This window comes from Tasmannia lanceolata, unplaced genomic scaffold (genome assembly GCF_043159265.1).
Source record: "Tasmannia lanceolata isolate RefF3 unplaced genomic scaffold, GAP_Taslan_0.1 ptg000037l, whole genome shotgun sequence".
Taxonomy (NCBI): domain Eukaryota; kingdom Viridiplantae; phylum Streptophyta; class Magnoliopsida; order Canellales; family Winteraceae; genus Tasmannia; species Tasmannia lanceolata.
The window spans coordinates 46,492,533-46,516,478 of NW_027518714.1; the positions used below are offsets into that span (position 1 = coordinate 46,492,533).

At 37.3% G+C, this 23,946-nt stretch overlaps 1 protein-coding gene across 1 annotated transcript in view; it reads left to right on the top strand.

The window, feature by feature from the left end:
* Window positions 1-294: 294 nt before the first annotated feature.
* The window catches only part of LOC143862700 (uncharacterized), a 38,821-nt gene continuing 15,169 nt past the window's right edge, over window positions 295-23,946 (top strand). The window contains exon 1 of the mRNA XM_077373773.1: window positions 295-548. Within this exon, the coding sequence (XP_077229888.1) occupies window positions 388-548 (161 nt within the window). The 5' untranslated portion in view covers window positions 295-387. The remainder of the gene's footprint in view (window positions 549-23,946) is intronic.

Genomic DNA, 23,946 nt, shown 5'->3' on the forward strand with positions numbered 1-23,946 from the left:
AAGTACTTCTTCAGTCCCTAGCAAATCCCTTTTGGCTAACTTAAAAAAATAAGTTAACGGTTCACTTTCAATGAGCAAGAGTCCATTGATTGAACGGTTAGGATTTCACGATGGGTGCAATATTGCCACCTAAACCTTAATTGGCCCACCTCCGTGATAGGGATAGAACAGTAATTTGGCTTTGGGAGATGCACGCTAGACGCTACTATTTTAACGATATTTATCAAATCTCAATTTCTCGCGAGACGAGAAACTAACCTGAAAGGGTTCTACGATCTCGATTTTATCCTTTGCATTTGGTAGATTTATTGCACGCCTCCATATCTACTGTGATTGGGGTTTTTATGAAAATGGAATTGGATAACATTGAATGCATTTCATCAACGGATGGGATTGAGGATGAAGATAGAGATATCCATCATCATCACCGTCCATTCTCAAAGCCCCATAATAGCTTTATCCCTCTGGCGATTTCTCCGGCCACCACTGTTCATGAGCTTCTCGAATGTCCTGTCTGCACTAATTCCATGTACCCACCAATCCACCAGGTCGGTTTTTCCTGTTTTTTATTTTATTTTATTTGGGTTTTTATGTTTCTTTTTTGATTTATTTGGGAGAAATGAAACATTTTTTTAATGGGTTTGTTGATATGATGATTTGGTGTTCCTAATCTATTTCAATCTGGTCTAGATTCACCCGAGAATAGGATTATGGTGAAAAGTGATATGGGTTTTTTCTGAATTTTATTCTGATCTTTATGTTTCTTTTCAATGAAGATGTTGTGTGAATGTGAGTAATTTTTAATGTGCATTTGATTATCAGATGGATTTTTCTGATTTTTTCTTCATTTTAGTTTGGATGTCTAGATGTTTTGGTGACTTTTATCTATTTTGGACTTCTATGATTTTGCGTATATCAGTGATAGCTATAGTAATTTTAGTACCATTCAAAAAAATAAAAAATATTGCAATTTTAATCTGAGATGTTTTAAAATGTTTTACTTTCTGATTGCAATCATGCTTATGAATTCTTTCAGGGAATTTGGTATTTGTGCTTATGTATATTGTTAACTTTTATGTGAAAAAATCTTTTTGTAATTCAAACTTACAATGGGGTGTTTTTTGTAATTTTATGTTTGTGACTTGTTTTATGGTTTTAAGCTTCCCTCCAAAAAGGCTAAAGTCATGAGAAAACTTTAGTCCTAGATGGGAAGTGTGAGAGGGTGAGAGTGGCTATATATATACTTTCACTCTCTTAGCCTTGTGAATATAAAGAGATCATGGGGATCCTATGCGCACGGATCGCCCACTTGGGTCCAACGGGCTTTGGTGTTACCACTTACGCGCGTCGCCCGGCCGCGTGTGTGGGACTAGGGCTTTTTCTATTATTTATTTTTTCCTTTTTATTCTTTTAACGGTCAAGAGTTTATTTATTTTGTTTTAACTCTTTTTTACCGTTTGAGATTCCTTAATTGTGATTTAATGACCGTTTGGGAAACGTCTTCCACGCATTAAAAAAGTGCGACGTTTCACCCCAACGTGTCAATTACCTTTCTATAAAATCGGTTTTAGAGAAAACAGAAAGATATCTTTAACAGATTCTTCTTCTGCTCTTTCTTTTTTGGTTTTCTCTCAGCCTTTTCTGCTATTTCTCCTCAACTTTTTTGATCAAGGCTTTTGGCAAATATAAGCGAGTTCTTAGGCATCCGGGCTGCGTGAGTGCATACCCCTGGAGCGAGAGTTGTTGTATCCTGGAGGCATACGCAGAGACGCCCATTTGCACCGTTGATTCATCATAGTGGGGGCGAGATTTGCCTTATGGACAACGAATATTCTTTGTGCCTCAACTCGATAAGTGGTCTAACAATTTCTCTTTTTCTTTACAGTTTATTCTTGCTAGTACTGTTGATTTCTGATTTAAAGTTGTGAGGTTAATTCGTTATAAGGTATTCTCGGATCCTAAATTACAGATTTGCACATCTTTATTATTTCATACAATCTTAAGGCAAATCTTTCACGATCTGTGAACTGTAATTTTGGGATTTCAATTATTGGAAATTAATCATCATGGCTTCCCAAACCGAAAGACCGGAAAAATTTGACGGATTGGATTTCGATAGATGGCAAGAAAAGATGCGATTCTTTCTGACATTTCTTAACCTAGACTATATCTTGAATGATCTTGAACCATCACCTAATGAGGAAGAACCTGCCAGAACTCATCTCACTGAGAAAAGAAAAAGAGATAACTATCTCTGCAAAGGACATATTCTGAGTTGTCTTAGCAATCAGTTATTTGATGTGTTTTTTAGAATTGATTCTGCCAAAGAGTTATGGGAAACTCTAGAGCAGAAATATCTAGTAGAAGCAGCGGGTTCTAAGAAACATCTTATTGGAAAATATTTTCGATATCAGATGGTAGATGGAAAATTTATTATGGATCAAGTGAATGAGATCCAGTTGATTGTTTCTGATATACTTGCCAAAGGGATCAAAATAGAAGAACAGATACAAATTCGTGCAATTATAGAAAAAGTACCACCTTCTTGGGAGAAATTCTAAGATACCTTATTACATGACAGAAATGATTTTTCTCTTCAAGACTTGTTTGTTTGTCTAAGAACTGAAGAGGAAAATTGTTTCAGAAAACAGAAATCTAAGGCCTATGAGTTTAACTCTAAGGCAAATCTCACTGAATCTTCATCTGGAAAGAAAACCTATTTTAAACCTGGGTCTGGATCAGGAAAAGAAAATTTTAAGAAAAATAATAAGGATTTCAAGAAGAAGAAGGGTAACTGCTTTGTGTGTGGGAAAGTAGGTCACTATGCTAAAAATTGTCGGAAAAATGATAAGAAGAAAAACCCTCAAGGAAACAATGCACCTCAGGCAAATATGGCTGAAGATCAATATCTTTCGGCCGTAGTATCTGAAGTGAACCTGGTTAGTAACGTGACGGACTGGTGGGTTGACACTGGTGCCACCAGACACATCTGTAGTGACAGAAGTGTATTTTCTTCCTACGAGCTTGTAGGGGATGGAGAGCAGCTTTTCATGGGAAACTCGTCATCATCTGTTGTAGCGGGTAAAGGAACAGTGTTGTTGAAGCTTACATCTGAAAAAGTTCTGAAGCTCTGTGATGTCCTTCATGTACCAGATATAAGAAAGAATCTGGTGTCTGGGTCACTTCTGATCAAGAAAGGTTTCAAACTAGTTTTTGAGGTTGATAAATTTGTAATCATTAAGAGTGGTGAATTTGTGGGAAATGGTTACTCTAGTGAGGGTTTATTCAAACTGAATGTAACTGAGAATCTTATGAATAAAGCTTCATCTTCTTCTGCTTATATTATTGATTCTTCTTGTTTATGGCATGGTAGACTAGGTCATGTTAACTATGCATCTTTAAAGAAAATGATGACCATAGGTCTAATTCCTAAAAGTGATCAAGTAATAGATAAATGTAAAGTATGTGTGCAATCAAAGTACTCTAAGAAACCTTTTCACAAAGTACAAGAAAGAAAATCAGAACTCCTTAGTTTAATTCACAGTGATGTATGTGACTTAAACAATGTTTTAACTAGAGGAGGTAAAAGGTATTTTATTACTTTCATAGATAATTTTTCTAGATATTGTACTGTTAATCTTATTAGACACAAAAATGAATCATTTGATAAATTCATTACATATAAAACTGAAGTAGAGAATCAGTTAGAAAAGAAGATTAAAATCTTAAGATCTGATAGAGGTGAGTACACCTCTAATGATTTTAGTGCATTTTGTGAAACTCATGGCATAAGTCATCAAGTAACTGCACCTTACTCTCCACAGCAAAATGGAGTTGCTGAACGTAAAAATAAAACTGTAATGAACATGGTAAACTCTATGTTAGGAAGTTCAGGATTACCTCAAAATTTATGGGGAGAAGCTCTTCTCTCTACTTGTTATATTCTGAACAAGATACCTTTTAAAGATTCAGACAAAACTCCTTACGGGTTATGGAAGAATAGAAAACCTCATTTTAAATACCTTAAAGTGTGGGGGTGCTTAGCTAAAGTTAGGATTCCAGATCCTAAGAGTACTAAGTTAGGTCCTAAGACTGTTGATTGTGCATTCATTGGATATGCACAAAACAGTAGTGCCTATAGATTCTTAATCTATAAATCAGATCATGTTGATATGCAACCTAACACTATAATAGAATCTAGAGATGCTGAATTCTTTGAAACCATATTCCCTTATAAGACTAGTCTAAGTGAGAACACACTTAAAAGACCCATTGAATCTATAGATAAAGATCATCATGTGTCTGAAGAATCAGTATAGCTTAGAAGAAGTAAAATGGCAAGAGTAGAGAAAAACTTTGGTCCAGAGTTTATTTCATATCTTCTAGAAGGAGATCCAAAGACATATAAAGAGGCAATGTCACTTCCAGATTCTTCATTTTGGAAAGAAGCTGTCAAGAGTGAGATAGAATCTATTTTGAGTAATGGTACATGGATCTTGACATATCTGCCTCCTGATTGCAAACCTATTGGTTGCAAGTGGATCTTTAGGAAGAAATTAAAAACTGATGGAACTATAGATAAGTACAAAGCTAGACTAGTAGCTAAAGAGTTCAAGCAAAAAGAAGGAATAGACTTCTTTGACACTTATTCACCTGTAACCAGGATAACCACTATTAGAATCCTTATTGCCATACTTGTAATTTATAACCAGGAAATCCATCAAATGGATGTCAAAACAGCATTTCTAAATGGTGAATTAGATGAAGAGATTTATATGGATCAACCTGAAGACTTTGTAATCCAAGGCCAAGAGCAAAAGGTGTGTAAACTTATAAAATCTCTATATGGTTTGAAACAAGCTCCAAAATAATTGCATGAGAAGTTTGATAGTGTGATGCTATCAAATGGATTCATAATAAATGAATCAGATAAATGTATATACAGCAAATTTAGTGGGGACAGAGGTGTTATTGTTTGTCTGTATGTAGATGATATGTTGATCATCGGAACAGACATAAGTGTAATAAAAGACACTAAGAAATTTTTATCAAATAATTTTGATATGAAAGATCTGGGAAAGGCAGATGTAATCCTGGGTATCAAAATAAAAAGAAACTAAGAAGAAATAATTTTAACTCAGTCTCATTATGTAGAAAAAATTCTTAGAAGGTTTAATCAATTTGATTGTAAACCTGTGGCTACCCCATATGATTCTAGTATAAGATTATGTAAGAATAAAGGAAGTGGAGTAAATCCACTTGAATACTCTAGAGTTATAGGGAGTCTAATGTATTTGATGAACTGCACTAGGCCAGACATAGCCTATGCAGTGGGTAGACCCAGTAGCTATACCAGTAATCTTGGTAGTGATCACTGGAAAGCACTAATTAGAGTATTGAAATATCTTAAAGGAACCATAAACTATGGTTTGCATTTTACTAAATATCCTGTTGTACTAGAAGGATATAGCGATGCCAATTGGGTATCTGGATTTGAGACCAAATCTAGGAGTGGATATGTCTTCACTCTAGGAAGTGCAGCAGTTTCTTTGAAATCTACCAAGCAAACTTGTATAGCCAGATCCACTATGGAGTCTGAGTTCATTGCTTTAGAGAAGGCAAGTGAGGAAGCTGAATGGCTTAGAAACCTTTTGTCTGATATTCCACTTTGGAATAAGCCAGTACCAGGTATTGCAATCCACTGTGATTGTCAAGCTGCTATAGGAAGAGCAGGTAATAATGTTTATAATGGTAAATCCCGACACATTCGTCGGAGGCATAACTCCATAAGACAATTGTTGAAAAATGAAGTGATAACCATAGATTATGTAAGATCAATTGATAATATATCAGATTGTCTTACAAAAGGACTAAATAAAAATTTAGTCATCAGCACATCGAGGGGGATGGGGCTGAAGCCCACTATTTAGATCACCTATAATGGGAACCCAGTCTATCTGATTGTGCAGACACCCCATTTTGACCGAACCCTAATAGAGTCGTTAGGGTAGAAACCCTATCAAACTAGTGTTTTAATGTCCCAAATTTGTTCCTAGAATAGGTTAGGGTCTCATTTAGGTCCCAGTAAATTTTCGTCCGAATCCGTCGCGGTTTGCCTAGCAAACGAGCGAGGTTTGTAGCAAAGCGTGGTGTAGGAATAAGGGTGGCAATTCAGCCAGAAACAGGGGTGCGCAGGAACCTAGAAAACCAGTTCAAATTTTCCGTAATGGGTTGTCCAGGGAGATACAAGGGTATGCGGATTAGTGTGTAACATAATTAGGGGGTGTATTACCCTGAACCAGGGCAATTTCGTAAATAGTGAAGATGCTTTTCTCCCCCCAAGTCACCATTAGGCCCTAAGCTAAGTTAGTGAAATGCTTAGGACTAGGATTAGTTAGGAGGTATCTTAGGAAGCTTCCTAGGTGGTTAGGCTTCCTTTGGTCCCAACCCTTGCACGAAAAGGTAATTTGAAGGGTTGGGATCAAAAGAGAGAAGATATTTTTTGCAAAGATTTTTTCCCCTCTGCTATTACTTGGTCCCCACCCCCTTTTAGTATAAAAATTGTTGGAAATTCACTAGGGTTGGTTGTCCATGGAGAGAGAGGGGTGGTCAAATACTTTTTTAATTTGCTTGGGTTTGTCTTACCCGAGGCATCCCCCCTGCCAGTATAAAAATGTGCAATATGCACTATAGGTGGCTGTCCAGGTAGGGAGGAGGGGGTTTGAATATGTCATTTTTCCTTTTATATAAAAAAAAACTCATTTACAAAAAAAAAGGTAGAGAGAGAAAGGGAGAGAAATAGCAGAGGAGAAAAATCTCCTCCATTACCTACCTCCGACTACCCTCCTCTCCAGCTCCATCTCCCATCGGAGCTCCTGCCAAATCCGCGCCACCATCCTCTTCTACTTCACCATCTTCATCTTCATCTTCTTCTTTTCTTCCAACCGCCACGCCATCTTCTCCGGTGGGTTTGCCGGAATCCGGCAAGGCCATCACAGCCACTACCATCCCCTACCACTAAAACCCAACGACCAAAACCCCATTTCCATCTCCGTTTCTGCAATCTCCCACCACCAAAACCTATTTTCCATCAAAATCCCAATCCACCTCTTCCTCTTCCTCAAATCCGACACCATCATCTCCCTTATTCTGCCATTAAACCTGCAATTCCTCCATCCTCCATTACCCAAACCCATTTCATTCTTCTCCACCCCAACAGACCCCATATTCATTATCTTCTTTGTTACCTCTTGCAACCCCAACTCCGGTCGGAATCCGGCCAGCCACCATAGAATCCGGTAATCCTCTCATCCACCTTTTCTAAATACCTTAACCCTCTTCTCAAACCTACCATTTTCCTCTCCCCTTTGCCACAGCCACCCTATCCCCTATTTTTGCCCCATCCTCAATCTCAAAACCCACTTCATTTTCGTCAATTTCTTCACCCCAAACCCACTTTTTCCTCCATTAAATCCGACCAAACCCCATTAAATCCAACCCCCAATTTATCACACCCTCTTCAAACCCTCCACCACTATCTTCTTCATCTTCCAACCCCATAGCCGCCGGTCACCTCTACCACCACGACCCATTTTCTTCTTCTCTTCCACCTCCATCCACACCTTCGAACCCTCCTCCATTAAACCACTCTCACAGCCCCATTTCACCCAATCTTCCACCACTACCCAAGCCATCATCTCTGTAAGCCCAAGGGTCTATTCTCCAATCTTGTTTTGATGATTCTAAACATAATTGATTGTGTTTTTGAATACTAATCAATTTGCTTTGAAGTGTTGTGTTTAAGATAGGATTGATCATTGAAGAAACCAACACTCAACTTGGTCATGCTTGAAGATGTACCAAACAAGAGTCAAAGGAGCTAAGTGGAGCTCACATCATCACTCAAGCAAGCATCCAAAGATGGAAGATCAATTGAAGACCAAAGCTAAAGAGGAATTGAAGGTTCATAGGTATAATTGTACATCCCTTCTCTTTAGATTTTCAAGTCAAGGCAAAACGTTTTCAAAGTGTTTTCAAATTGTTTTTCAAAGAACACTTAAGAACTTAAAATGGATTAGTGAATGGTTATGTGGTGGACCAACATGTTGGGACCCTCATAAACATTCCAAAATAATCATAGGAGTTGAGTTCCAAAAGCTAAAAATCAAACAAGCAATAAAAATAAAAAACTGCAGATTTTTAGGCTTCTCGGAACTCCGAGAAATTTTCTCGGAACTCCGAGAAATGGTCCAGTAGAAAAATTCCATTTTCTGGCCGTTCTCTCGGAACTCCGAGAATATTTCTCGGAACTCCGAGATTTTTCGGAACTCCGAGAATGGTTCTCGGAACTCCGAGAACCTTGCGACAGCTCAAAATATAGCCGTTGGGATTTGAATTAATTTGTGAAAATTGATATCTACACCCCCCAAACGGTCATATTCTTTGGAGAGGCTATATATACAATATCTAGATGATTCATTTTCCCTCTCTTGATCATTTGAAAACATCCTTGAGCATCAAAGAAAACTTGCAATCTATTTGTGCTTGATATTTTGTTTTCTTCCCAAACTTGCCTTGCACTTGCAAACTTATTGAATTGGGATACTTAGAGCCATCACTTGCAATCTTTGTTGAAGAGCAATCAAGGAACTACAAAGGGCATCAAGCTTTCAAGAAGAAGCCAAGCTATCAAATCTTCCATATCTTGTATAGGTGGCTAGGGCATTCCGTTTTTAATTCCCTAGAGAGCAACCGCTTAGAACTCGGCGGAGAAGGAGAGTCTTTGTAAAGGTGTAAGGGCATCCTTGTTTAATATCCCTTGGAATTGTAACCGCCTCGGAGCCGGGCATCGTGGAGGTCTCCAATAGTGGAATTCCTCAAGTGCGACCTTGAGTAGAGTGGAGTAGGCCGTTGGCCGAACCACTATATATCGGTGTGTCATTTCTTACTCTTGCATTTCCATTATTGTTTTTGGTTTGGCATTTCATTTTGTTTTCAATTATATTTGCACTAACCAAATATTTAATTAAGTGAAGCAAATTCCAATTAGGGTTCATAGGTAATTTTCAAAAGGGCTAATTTAGTGTTAAAATTAATTCACCCCGTCTTGATTATTTCAATTGGTATCAGAGCCTCGTCTCTAATTTTTAGAAAACCCTAACCGGTTTAGAAAAAAGATTCTAAAATGGCAAACTACCCTCAACACCATGAAGGTTATTCAAACACTAGGCCACCCTATTTTGATGGAACAAACTATGGTTTTTGGAAAACCAAAATGAAAATCTTTTTAACCCAAGACTATCAAATGTGGAGAGCAATTAATAATGAATACATCTTACCCACAAGAAATTTAAATGATTGGACCGAAGCCGAACAACAAGCTTCGAATTATAATGCCAAAGCCATGAATTCTCTTATTTGTGCTCTATCTCCCGGAGAATTCAATAGAGTATCAAATTTGAATTCGGCTAAGAAAATTTGGGACACTTTAGAAGTCACCCATGAGGGAACTAATCAAGTAAAAGAATCTAAAATGAACCATCTTTTTCGGCAATACGAACTCTTTCAAATGACACCCGATGAAACAATTGCCGACATGTACACTAGATTCACCAATCTTGTAAATGGATTAAGGGGTCTTGGAAAACAATTTTCCAATAGAGATTTAGTGACTAAAATCCTTAGGTCCCTACCTTTGTCTTGGGAATCCAAAACCTCCGCAATCACCGAAGCCAAGGACATGAACACATTGAACCTAGATGAACTAATAGGGTCCTTGATCACCCATGAAATGATTTTCAAAACAAAAGCACCCGAAATCGAAACTAAAATCGAAAAAGGAAAAGGAATTGCTTTTGCTTGTAATGTAGGTGAAAATGAAGATGCAAAAGAAGACATGGAAGATGAAGTTGCCCTCCTAACAAGAAGGATCAAATTCTTGCAAAGGAACATGAGAGGGATGAAAAATAGAAGGACAAACCCTCCATTCAAGAAGAAAGAAGAACTCGGTGATGGATCTTCTCAACCACGATGTTACGGTTGCAAGAAGCTTGGACACATTCGCCCGGATTGTTCACTCAACAATGAACCAACTTCAAACAACCGCTTCAAGAGAAGAGATGGCAATAAAGGAATGACCGCCGCATGGGATGAGGAAATTGATAGCGAAGGCGAACAAAATGATGGCGAAGATTGCTTGATAGCAAGGAACGTATGCTTCATGGCCTCAACAAACGACAAAAATGAGGTAAACACTTTAAATGATGTTATTGTCTTAAAAGAAGTTCTAGATTCCTTACAAAATGCAAATGATGAACTTGAAATTCAATTTGATAAAATTGCATCACTTGAAAATTCTCTTGCTAACATGACAAAAGAATTTGGTTGGTTAAAAAAGGATCATGAATTTTTAGATGATGAAAATGAAAAATGCAAAGTAAAAATTCATGAGCTAAATGCTACCATTAAGACTTTGAATGAAAATCGACAAAATCTTTCTGTTGAAAATAACAAACTAAAGCATGAAAACGGTAAACTATCTTTTGAATATGATGAACTCAAGAAACTCTTTGAAAAATTTGAAAATAGTTCATTAAAATTGGATAAGCTTGTTAATATTCAAAGAATGTCAAGTGATAAAAGTGGACTTGGACACAAATGGAATACTACCATATCTAACTATAAAAACAAACTTGAAAAGGCTTCTTCTAGTGGTACCAAGATTTGTTTTTATTGTGGTCTAGAAGGTTATTATAAGGTTGCTTGCCTACATGCTAAACAAGATAAAATCAAATTGAACTCTAAAGTAAGAACAACTGAACATAGCAAGATTATGAGGATTTGGGTACCTAAGGGATCTCACTTGCCTATTCATATGTAGGTATGCCTTAAAAGCCATAACAAGAGGAACACATGGTACCTTGATAGTGGATGCTCTAGACACATGACTGGAGACCTCACTCAATTCGCATCACTATCACTCAAGGATGGTGGAGAAGTTACATTTGGAGATGACAAGAAAGGAAAAGTCAAAGGTGAAGGCACCATAGGTAACTCTACCTCTCCCATACATGATGTACTCTTTGTTGATGGCTTGTCCCATAATCTTATTAGCATTAGTCAACTATGTGATAATGGTTTTGAAGTTGTCTTCAATCCTGATAAATGCATTGTTAAAAATAAGATAAATGGAGAAGTAAAATTCACAGGTTCTAGAGACAATAACATTTACACAATTGGACTAGATGATCTTAGACTTCAAAATGTGACTTGTCTTAATGCCATTAGTGAGGATTCTTGGCTATGGCATAGGAGGTTGGGTCATGCCGGAATGGATCTCATTTCGACCCTCTCCTCAAAAGAAAGTGTTAGAGGTTTGCCTAAGTTAAAATTCATCAAAGATCACATTTGTAGAACTTGTCAATTAGGAAAACAATTGAAAAGCTCATTTGCACCTAAAAATATGATTTCAACTTCCTACCCCTTGGAGCTACTTCATATGGATCTTTTTGGACCAATGAAGACTAGTAGCCTAGGTGGAAAGAGGTACGTGTTTGTAGTTGTGGATGACTACTCACGATTCACATGGGTCATATTTCTAGGACATAAAGATGAAACTTATGAAAACTTTCTTACATTGTGCAATCAAATTCAAAATGAAAAAGGTATTGCCATCTCCCACATTAGAAGTGATCATGGAACGGAATTTGAAAATGTACATTTTGACACTTATTGTAATAAACATGGCATAAAACATAATTTTTCCGCACCTAGAACACCTCAACAAAATGGAGTAGTTGAAAGAAAGAATCGAACTCTCCAAGAAATGGCTAGAACTATGTTGCATGAAAATGATCTCCCTAGATATTTTTGGGCGGAAGCGGTTAGCACCGCTTGCTATATTATAAACAGGGTATATTTAAGGCCAATTTCTAAGAAAACACCTTATGAGCTTTTGAAAAACTTGAAACCAAATATAAGCTATTTTAGAGTGTTTGGATGTAAATGCTTTATTTTAAACATCAAAGATAATCTACACAAATTTGATAGGAAATCGGATGATGGAATATTCTTAGGGTATTCTTCTCATAGCAAGGCATATAGAGTATTTAATAGGAGAACCCTAGTAGTAGAAGAATCCATGCATGTGACATTTGATGAAAGAGAGCCAACACCACAAGAAATGCCACATGATGAGGATGAACCCATTGAACATCTTTTTCCAAAATTGAGTGCTCCTCCTCATGCATCAACAAGTCATACATTACCTAGTGAGGAAGTAGAAAATGAAAATGATGACTCATTGCCTAGGGATAGGAGAACATTGGTAGATCATCCTGAATCCCAAATTTTAGGTGATGCCACATTGCCAGTAAGAACTAGATCATACTATCGTAGTGTGAGTAACAATTTGGTGTTCCTATCCGAATTAGAACCAAAATCCATCAAGGAAGCTGAAAAGGATGAATATTGGTTGATGGCCATGCAAGAAGAGCTAAGTCAATTCGAAAGGAACAAAGTGTGGAGGCTAGTGCCTAGACCCAGTGATCATCCAGTCATTGGCACGAGATGGGTGTATAGAAATAAATTGGATGAAAATGGAATTATTACTAGGAATAAAGCTAGGCTTGTAGCCCAATGGTACAATCAGGAGGAAGGGATAGATTATGATGAGACATTTGCTCCTGTTGCCCGTATGGAGGCTATTAGGATACTTTTGGCATATGCATCTCATAAAGGATTTAAACTATATCAAATGGATGTCAAAAGTGCCTTCCTAAATGGCTATATCCAAGAGGAAGTGTATGTTGAGCAACCTCCAGGTTTTGAAGACTTCAAACATCCAAATCATGTCTTCAGGCTTGATAAAGCTTTATATGGATTAAAGCAAGCTCTTAGAGCTTGGTATGAGAGGCTTTGCACTTTCTTAGTTGAAAAAGGATTCGAGATGGGAAAGGTGGATAAAACCTTGTTTATCAAAAGAGAAAATCATGATATCCTCCTTGTCCAAATCTATGTGGATGATACCATCTGTGGCTCAACTAATCAAAAATTGTGTGATGAATTTGCAACCTTAATGAAAAATAAATTTGAAATGAGCATGATGAGAGAGTTAACCTACTTCTTAGGACTCCAAATTAAACAATACAAAAATGGAATATTTTTAAATCAAGAAAAATATACAAAGGAGTTATTAAAGAAGTATGGCATGGATAGCAGTAAGACATCAAGAATTCCCATGAGTACTACTGCTAAGCTAGAAAAAGATGAATTTGGCAAATCTGTGGATCAGAAATTGTATAGGGGTATGATAGGTAGTTTGCTCTATTTGACACCCAGCAGACCAGACATTATGTTTACTGTCTGTCTCTGTGCTCGATTTCAATCGGATCCTAAAGAATCTCACATATCAGCAGTTAAGAAGATCTTCAAGTACTTAAGAGGAACCCAAAGTTTAGGACTGTGGTATGAAAGATCATCTTCCTTCACTCTCATCGGATATTCAGATGCAGACTTTGCTGGATGTAGAGTAGATAGGAAAAGCACTAGTGGGACTTGCCAATTCTTGGGTAAATCACTTGTTTCATGGTTTAGCAAGAAGCAAAATTCAGTAGCTCTGTCCACAACAGAAGCAGAATATGTGGCAGCTGGAGCCTGCTGTGCTCAAGTCCTATGGATGAAAAGCACACTGATGGACTATGCAATCAAAATGGAAAATATTTCATCCAATGTGACAATACTAGTGCTATAAGCTTAACAAAGAACCCCATACAACACTCAAGAACAAAACACATTGAGATTAGGCACCACTTCATCAGAGATCACTCACAAAAAGGGGATATTTGCTTAAAATATATCAACACTGAAGATCAATTAGCGGATATCTTTACAAAACCCCTTAGTGATGATAGAATTTGTTATATCCGAAGTGCCTTAAACATTTGGAGTGCGGATCAAGTCAAAGAAATTGCCAAATAAATACTTTGTGCCTTTCACCAGCTTATCTATATAGTACTTTATACATATCATCTCTGTTTTGGTAGTATCTGCATGAATGAGATGTCAAATATTAATCTTAAAAATCACTCAATTGATACTCTTAGCCTTCTTAGTTTTCTAAGTTGGAGAGGTATCTTCACTTTAATTACAAATACCTAACAATTTGACATTTGTCAACATCTTGATCATGAACAGGTATATGTACATTACTTGGCTATATAATTCTATACCATAAGCATTAATTTAGGGGGAGTTATCTACTCCTAAATTTTTTTTACACCCTTTTCTGTCGATGACAAAAGGGGGAGAAGGTTTTAAATTGATTATCTATTCAATTCACCATATGCACCACATGTTAACAATTTGTATCATTTATCTATGTGCATATATTGAGGGGGAGTTCCAGCATTCACTTGCCTATTATGTCACTCCACACACCTCATAATCAATTTTGTTTGTCATCATCAAAAAGGGGGAGATTGTAAGCCCAAGGGTCTATTCTCCAATATTGTTTTGATGATTCTAAACATAATTGATTGTGTTTTTGAATACTAATCAATTTGCTTTGAAGTGTTGTGTTTAAGATAGGACTGATCATTGAAGAAACCAACACTCAACTTGGTCATGCTTGAAGATGTACCAAACAAGAGTCAAAGGAGCTAAGTGGAGCTCACATCATCACTCAAGCAAGCATCCAAAGATGGAAGATCAATTGAAGACCAAAGCTAAAGAGGAATTGAAGGTTCATAGGTATAATTGTACATCCCTTCTCTTTAGATTTTCAAGTCAAGGCAAAACGTTTTCAAAGTGTTTTCAAATTGTTTTTCAAAGAACACTTAAGAACTTAAAATGGATTAGTGAATGGTTATGTGGTGGACCAACATGTTGGGACCCTCATAAACATTCCAAAATAATCATAGGAGTTGAGTTCCAAAAGCTAAAAATCAAACAAGCAATAAAAATAAAAAACTGCAGATTTTTAGGCTTCTTGGAACTCCGAGAAAAGGTCCAGTAGCGTCTGGACATTTTCTCGGAACTCCGAGAAATTTTCTCGGAACTCCGAGAAATGGTCCAGTAGAAAAATTCCATTTTCTGTCCGTTCTCTCGGAACTCCGAGAATATTTCTCGGAACTCCGAGATTTCTCGAAACTCCGAGAACCTTGCGACAGCTCAAAATATAGCCGTTGGGATTTGAATTAATTTGTGAAAATTGATATCTACACCCCCCAAACGGTCATATTCTTTGGAGAGGCTATATATACAATATCTAGAGGATTCATTTTCCCTCTCTTGATCATTTGAAAACATCCTTGAGCATCAAAGAAAACTTGCAATCTATTTGTGCTTGATATTTTGTTTTCTTCCCAAACTTGCCTTGCACTTGCAAACTTATTGAGTTGGGATACTTAGAGCCATCACTTGCAATCTTTGTTGAAGAGCAATCAAGGAACTACAAAGGGCATCAAGCTTTCAAGAAGAAGCCAAGCTATCAAATCTTCCATATCTTGTATAGGTGGCTAGGGCATTCCGTTTTTAATTCCCTAGAGAGCAACCGCTTAGAACTCGGCGGAGAAGGAGAGTCTTTGTAAAGGTGTAAGGGCATCCTTGTTTAATATCCCTTGGAATTGTAACCGCCTCGGAGCCGGGCATCGTGGAGGTCTCCAATAGTGGAATTCCTCAAGTGCGACCTTGAGTAGAGTGGAGTAGGCCGTTGGCCGAACCACTATATATCGGTGTGTCATTTCTTACTCTTGCATTTCCATTATTGTTTTTGGTTTGGCATTTCATTTTGTTTTCAATTATATTTGCACTAACCAAATATTTAATTAAGTGAAGCAAATTCCAATTAGGGTTCATAGGTAATTTTCAAAAGGGCTAATTTAGTGTTAAAATCAATTCACCCCCCCTCTTGATTATTTCAATCTCCTCATTGTCATTAATTTTGAAATCAAACCAATGTCTCCCATTTCTCTGTCATTTTCTCAAGAGGGTTTTGTTGATTTTGGATTGAGAAAAATCCAAAAAAAAATCAAAGAAATTGAGGTGCCGAGCGAAGAAGAGAGAGCTCAAATCGTTGCAAAGAGGCATATCATCTTGAATCTGTTTATAATCCAAGGATCTGAAAGCTGATTTCATATCAGCGCAAAGAAGAAAAGAGGTTTGGGAGTTGTCATCATTCTCTGTTCAGGTAATTTTCGTTTATTCATCTTAATTCATGCCTGTTGGGTACTTGGAATAATATTTATTCATGTTCAGGAGCTTGGAGTTTCTGTTTTTAGCTCATTTTCTTCAAATAATGATTCACGAATTCATTTGTTGTGACGCCGGTGGTTTTTTATTTTTGCATCTAAGAAAGCATAAGTTTCGCATATCCATTGTTGTGACATGACTTCTTGAGGCTATACTAGTCTTTGGTAACATAATCCTATCAGATTTTAATAATCAGCTTGCTGCTAGTCTTTGTTTAAAAAATGCAATAATACCGTTTTGAATTATCTAGTCAGCTAGGTGTAGGAGGTTGTTCGAGCCTTTGGTGTTTGTTTTAGACCATGTCTTGGAATTTATCTTTCAGGTGAAGCTCATTGAGTATGTTTTATGCAATGTCTTTTCTATAATGTGTGTATTTAGTATGTATGCTTGAGCAATATGGAAGTAGGGTTAGGTACCTTGCTTCAGTTTTATTATGTTTGGTAGTCCCTGTGTAAAAGATCAAGATTATTTGGAAAGGTCTTTGACTCCTCTGTTAAGTCTGCCTATGTCTATATATTTGGAAATACAGAGTAGTGCATGTAAATCATGGTTAATACAAATTTTCTATTCATAATTTCCTGTGTGAATATGTGAGATTCTAAGGTCTTGGAGCTATTAAATGTATCAGTTCAACAGCATGCCTGCTGTTTGAAAGTATTCTTGTGGGAATTCTGTTTTTGTGTTGGTGTGCCAATCCCTTTTAATGCAAGGAAATCCTTCCATTAATCATATTTATGTCAGGATCGCATAAGCTCAGCTTCTCTACTGAATTGTACATGTGATGGCTGTGAGCATGTATGCTGCATTGAGTAATGGTTAGGATGTTTGGGATAGTAAAAAATTAAAAGAAGAGTAGAGCTGTTCGGTCCATTGCGTCTTTCATGTTTTAAATCCTGGATTTCTAAAAGTGATTGATTTAATTTTGTTCAGATGTGTGCTTGAATATGTGTGTGTGTGTGTTTGGTGTACGGATGTGTGTGTGTGGGTGTGAGTGATAAAGTTCTTAAATACGTGTCTCGTGAATTTCAGCTCATTAGAAGCTTTCATGGTGTTTGCATATTTTCATGGGAAGGAAGTTATTATGCCTTTTAACAGAATGGTCATAATGGGTATCAGTTCTTCATTAGTTTCTTTTCACAAAAACTTCGGGAGAATACCATTCCATCTCAGGTTTATGGGCTCATAAGTTTGTAATTCCTAATTTTAGAGATTTGGAATTGATGCGGATGAAATATATTGGTTGACAATTTCTTCTACTGTGCTTATTGGAACATATACTAGTATAATAAGTTGGTTTCACATTTATATTTTGCAAATCAGTTATAGTTGTATAACTGCTGTCCCATCTGTTTCACACCTCACATTTATATTTTGTAAATCAGTTATAGGTGTATAACTGCTGTCCCATGTGTTTCACACCTCACATTTATATTTTGTAAATCAGTTATAGGTGTATAACTGCTGTCCCATGTGTTTCACACCTCACATTTATATTGTGTAAATCAGTTATAGGTGTATAACTGCTGTCCCATGTGTTTCACACCTCATATTTATGTTTTGTAAACTGGCGATAGGTGCAAGGCTGCTGTCTCATATGTTTTCACACTTCATAATTGTGTTAATTTTTTTTAGATGTATAGCAGCTCTCTTTATTTTAATATTAACAGCCCTCACTTCACTTTCGATGATAGCAGCCTGTCATTGTTTTGTTCAAGCACATACAAGGCATTATCTGTTCGATTGTTTACTTTGTCATAAGCTACATAGACTATTCAAATGAGGTTTATGTTATCTGAATTGCAAAATTCCTTGGTTAGTTGAATGGACAGGTAAAGGTCAATAAATGAAGTCTATGATTCTTTTCAACATAATCTTTACCTATTATCTTTAAGCAAATCAGTGGTCATATGTTGTGGCGATAGGTTTTTGTTGTTTGTGTTGCATTACTAACCTGGTATGATTAAGTCTTAGATAAGTTTGGTCTGTTGAAGAATACGAATGTCTTATCAGTATGGTTTTCGATTTTCATAAATTTTGGTGTAGTATTTTTTCTTTTAGAAGACTCTCCTAGTCTTTTAGACATTGAACCTTAGATAGTAGTTCCTTCCATCGCAAGGGCGATGAAGGCGTTAGCCCAAGCCCATCCTTAGGGGACTTGCTCAGTCCGAGTAGAGCTCCCCTCCTTTGTATAGTAGACTTTACTAGTCTTTTGGACGCCGGTAGAAATTAGACCCCTACTAGGAGACATGCTATGTCTCATTGGGCCATGCTCCTTTGGAGACAAGCCTCATTTAGAGCCTACCCTCAGAGAGGTTACCTTGATCTTGATAGATAGTGTACCCATAGGAGGCATGCTTTGCCTCATTTATAGAGTTCTTCTCCAAGTTGTATCCCAACTTGTACCCTTGCTAGTTGGAGACCAACTTGGTCTGTTAGTTGCCTATGTCTTTAATCATTGTTAGGGTGATGATAGGGGTACTTGGAGCCTTTCTTAGGAGACTTAGTTAGTCTCGTTAGCACTCCCCTTTTGGTAGAATTATTAGAGAGTCTTTGACTCATTTGTCCTTATTAGAGAGTCTTTGACTCATTTGTCTTTTTCATTGGTCCCTATCAGAGAGTCGTTGACTCGTTTATCTTTTTAGTAGCAGTATTAGAGAGTCTTTGACTCATTCATCCTTTGGGTGGTATCATTAGAGAGTCTTTGACTCACTCGTCTTCTTGGTAGTGTTATTAGAGAGTCTTTGACTCACTCGTCATTTAGGTGGTGTTATTAGAGAGTCTTTTGGCTCATTTGTCTTTTAGCAGTTTTATTAGAGAGTCCTTGACTCATTTGTTTTTAAGAGGTGTTATTAGAGAGTCTTTGACTCATCTATCTTTGTGATGGCATTATTAGAGAGTCTTTGACTCATTCGTCCCTTTGGTAGTGTTAAGATCATTTCGTTGTCTTTGGCACTAGCTTACCTGGTTTAGGGGTTTCCCCTATTAGCCCTAGGGTGTTGCTTTGTGTATTCCCTTAGGTCTTTGACCAAAAGGGTGAAAACATTCTAAAAATCCAAAAAACACTTGAAACATTCAAAATATCTTAAAATCCAAAAACATTTGAAAACTGGAAAGTTCAAAATCATTTGGAGTGTTAATTTTTAGTAGTAATATGAGAGTTCGTTTCGAACTACGTTGGCTTGATCCTCTTTCACGAGGTACGTAGTGCAACTTGGGATCCATATCCTAAGTCCAGCCAAACTTTTGTAACTAGCATTTTTTACCCCTTTTTGAATAAATAAAACCTTGATTTCAAAAAGCTCTTCCTCTAGAGTTAGGATTTTGTCCTAGATAGAGCGTTTTAGAGTTAGGGTTTAGTCTTTGATTTGTTGTGTGCTTGTTTTAGAGTTAGGGGTTTGTCCTAGAGTTATAGGAACGCCTCCGTCCGGTCAGTTGGCGATCCACATTGCCGATTGATGACTAGAATAGGATGCGTTAGTCAACCCTTTATTTTTCTTAGGAAACGCCGCCTAATTACACATAGGTTGTAGGAACCACTTGCATTAGCTTAGGGCTAACCTGCATTTAGTTAGGGCATATAGGGTGTCCTAAAATCTACAATTCAAGAAGCTTTAATAACTAGTCAGGTCTTTTAGATCTAGTCTAGGATAGAGGTCTAGGTGTCTTAGGCATCATAGCTTAGAATAGGCGCGAAGAACTACGTTGCTCTGATTCTTGCGGAGGCAGGGATACGTAGGCTTCTTTGGATGAATATTAGACCATCCGAGGACTCGGGCTTAATCATTAGAGTCTTAGGATTTGTTATGTCGTGTGTTTTGCTATGTTTTCTTACTTTCTTGTGTAGACCCTATACCTTTAGCTGTAGCTTGCATGTGTTCGTCCACCAAAACTTAGACACCAGTTAGGCATGTCACTCATAACCTAACTGTGTTTAGGTGACACATCTTTTATTTTATTTTATGTGTGCTTATTATTTTATCCCTGAGTCATGCATGATTAGTTAGACGTCCACTCGGGGATATTTGTTCCCATTTCACATGATTTTTGCTCAAAACTCTTCGAGGTTAATAATAAATGGCATAAGAGACCAAGTGTTCGCACTTGGACGAATTGGGGGTGCTCTTCGGACCTTCTCCATTCGTAATCAGGCACAAACCTTTTGTATCTCTGGTTATCCGTTGCAGACAGAGAATTTGTTTGGTTCCATGGCGTATCCATGGATGACGACTCTGAGTTATTTCCAGGTATATCTTGGTTTCGAGCCCTGGCTCTGGATCAGGATGTATCTCATTCGTTATGTATTGCCACTCATGCTATGCTGTGAGAGTGGCACCTATTTTGAGAGTTCCTTGGTAGAGCTCTCCTTCACATGTGGAGATCTTTGAGGATTACAGGGGGATCTCGTGTCCCTCGTCGCACTCGTCCTCTCAGGATCGGGGTCCACAGACTGAAGATCCCAAGAAGTAGGTTCAATGGGATAAACAAGTTATTTGAGTGATTTGTTTTGCACCAAATTGTATGTGAATTAAGTTCACTAAGCCTATCCCTATGGTGTGGGTGCAACCTATAACGAAAAGATGATGAGTTGTAGGACTCTTAATGTTATCTATAGCTGACTAACTGATTGTCAGTGGGGTGCGTAGTTACAGGGCACTCCTGATAGATACACCTATATGAGTGTGGAAGTGTGGCCGCTTCCTATGAGAATTGGGCTAAATTCTCTAGAGCACTCATGAAAGCAGGATATAGAACATGGCCGAAAAGTGCGACACCCTATGAACTTGCTTATGCCTTCTGTGTTGTGTGTGTGATATGTTGTCTCAGTTTATTACTAAAAGTACTTGGTTCAAGATGTATATTCACCGAGTACTTGATAAACTCGATATACCTACACTAAGTAAAGGTTCAAGTCCAAAAGACACCTCTACTGATGCATAACACATCTTGCCTTGATCAAATCTATTTACATTTATTTATTTCTTGTAATTTTGAATTAGTGGGGGATTGTTGACTTTTATGTGAAAAAGTCTTTTTGTAATTCAAACTTACAATGGGGTGTTTTTTGTAATTCTATGTTTGGGACTTGCTTTATGCTTTTAAGCTTCCCTCCAAAAAAGCTAAAGTCATGAGAAAACTTTAGTCCTAGATGGGAAGTGTGAGAGGGTGAGAGTGGCCATATATATACTTTCACTCTCTTAGCCTTGTGAATAAGCAAGAGATCATGGGGATCCTACCTGCACGGATCACCCACTTGGGTCCAGCGGGCTTTTGGTGTTACCACACACACGCGCCGCCCGGCCCGGCTCGGCTCGGCCGGCCGCGCGTGTGGGACTAGGGCTTTTTCTATTATTTATTTTTCCCTTTTTATTCTTTTAGCGGTCAAGAGTTTATTTATTTTGTTTTAACTCTTTTTTACCTTTTGAGATTCCTTAATTGTGATTTAATGACCGTTTGGGAAATGTCTTTCACGCACTAAAAGAGTGGGACGTTTCACCCCAACGTGTCGATTACCTTTTTATAAAATCGGTTTTAGAGAAAACAAAAAGATATCCTTAACGGATTCTTCTTATACTCTCTTTCTTTTCTGGTTTTCTCTCAGCCTTTTCTGCTATTTCTCCTCAACTTTTTTGATCAAGGCTTTTGGCAAATATAAGCGAGTTCTTCGGTATCTGGGCTGCGTGAGTGCACACCCCTGGAGTGAGAGTTGTTGTATCCTGGAGGCATACGCCGAGACGCCCATCTGCACCGTTGATTCATCATAGTGGGAGCGAGATTTGCCTTAAGGACAACGAATATTCTTCGTGCCTCAACTCAATAAGTGGTCTAACAGTTTCTCTTTTTCTTTACAGTTTATTCTTGCTAGTACTGTTGATTTCTGATTTAAAGTTGTGAGGTTAATTCGTTATAAGGTATTCTCGGATCCTAAATTACAGATTTGCACATCTTTATTATTTCATACATATATTATACTATTTTCTTACAATAATTTATTTTTCTTCTCATTCACATTGGTTCACCATGCTGTACCCTTGGCTGGTTGCTCTTTTACTATGAAAGGTGCCACAGCACAAGATTAAAGATGAACTTTATTGTCTCGCTGTTCCATTCAAAGATGTTTTAGTGCTTTGTTATGATTGCAGGGTGGACTTTATGGATTTGATTTTCACATTGCTTTTGTCCAATAAATTAAGAAACTCATTCAAAGTTTTAACCATGGAGAGTGTGATTTATTTTTTCCCCTGAGCTTACATAAAAGGCTCATCTAGAAGTTTTTATTGCTTGGTGTTTGGCAAATTTCCTTTGCAGCAACATCCTCTTTATAGGTAAAAAGGTTCACTATAATTTCTTTGTTTTTTCCATTAGATTAAATGTAAAATGTTTTCTTTTATTCTAACTCCTTTTTCCAAAAGAGTTTGAATTCGGAAAGGATTTTTAATAGAAAGATCACACGCCAATTTTTTTAGAGAACACGAAATAGTCGATTTTTTTAAGAAACTGTAGACACCCCCATTTTGCTACGCTTTAAAAAGCAAAAGATTCGGTAGTATCATCGAGTCTTGAATCCGTATTCAGCATTAGATTAGGCATCCATGCATTTTATGGTAGATTTCATTTCATTATGAGAGTTTTGAAGTTGATTCGCGATCCTGAAGGTCTTTAGGGGGTTCCTTTGGCCTCTAGAAGATGAAAGTTCAAGTTTCCAAGCAAATAAAAAAACCTGCTATTTTTAGAATTTTCAGGGTTTCCCTCATTTATGCTTATTTTGAACTGTAGGGGTATTTTAGTCATTCCCGATGTGTTTCATTTGACTCCCGAGTTATATTTGAGAAATCTTGAGTGAGTTTACAAATTTTGAAAAAGCTGCTATTTTTAGAAACTCATGGGGCTTCCACATTTTCATCATCTTATCGATATTTCAATCATTTCTCATATGTCCAAAACCATCTCGAGGGTACGGCTGATGGATTAAGAGTAATTTCGTAAGATTTGAAAAACCTGCTAAATTTAGATCTCTCAAGATTTTCTCTTAGTCTTGCACTTCGGGGGTATTTTAGACATTTCCAAACATATCATATTTGGTCCCTAAGTTGTGTCTAAGAAATCTTGAGTCTGTTCATAAATTTTTGAAAATATGCTATTTTTAGAATTTCTCAGGGTTTTCCCTAGTCTCGCCAAATTCTAGCACCTCGGGGTAATTTGGTATTTTCCTGTGTAATTCTTTTGATCTCCGAAATATGTCTGAGAGATTATGAATGATTTCCTGACTTTTGGAAAACCTGCTAAATTTAGAATTTCTCAGGAGTTTCGCTTAATTTGGAAATTCTAAGTGTTGAGGGCATTTTGGGTATTTTCAGGGGATACTAGATGATCCTGTTTAATATTGTAGACACCCCATTTTGACCGAGCCCTGAGGTCCCTAAAAGTTGAGCTAAAGTTCCAAAGTCGAGTAAAAGTCCTCAAGTTGAATAATATTTCGAGAAAATGGGCCCAAATGAGGAGTGTAATTATCAAAATATGGATGTGCCGATATCATTCTCCTAGAAGAAATGTACAAAAGAAGATAAAAATAAAAATGATAATTCATTCTTCTCCCATTCTTGCATAGCCCCCCCCCCCTAACGCAGAAAATACGCTAAAGAGGGTGGCCCATTAAAGGAAATGAGGGAAATATGTCTCTTCTTTGTAAAAGAGGGGGAT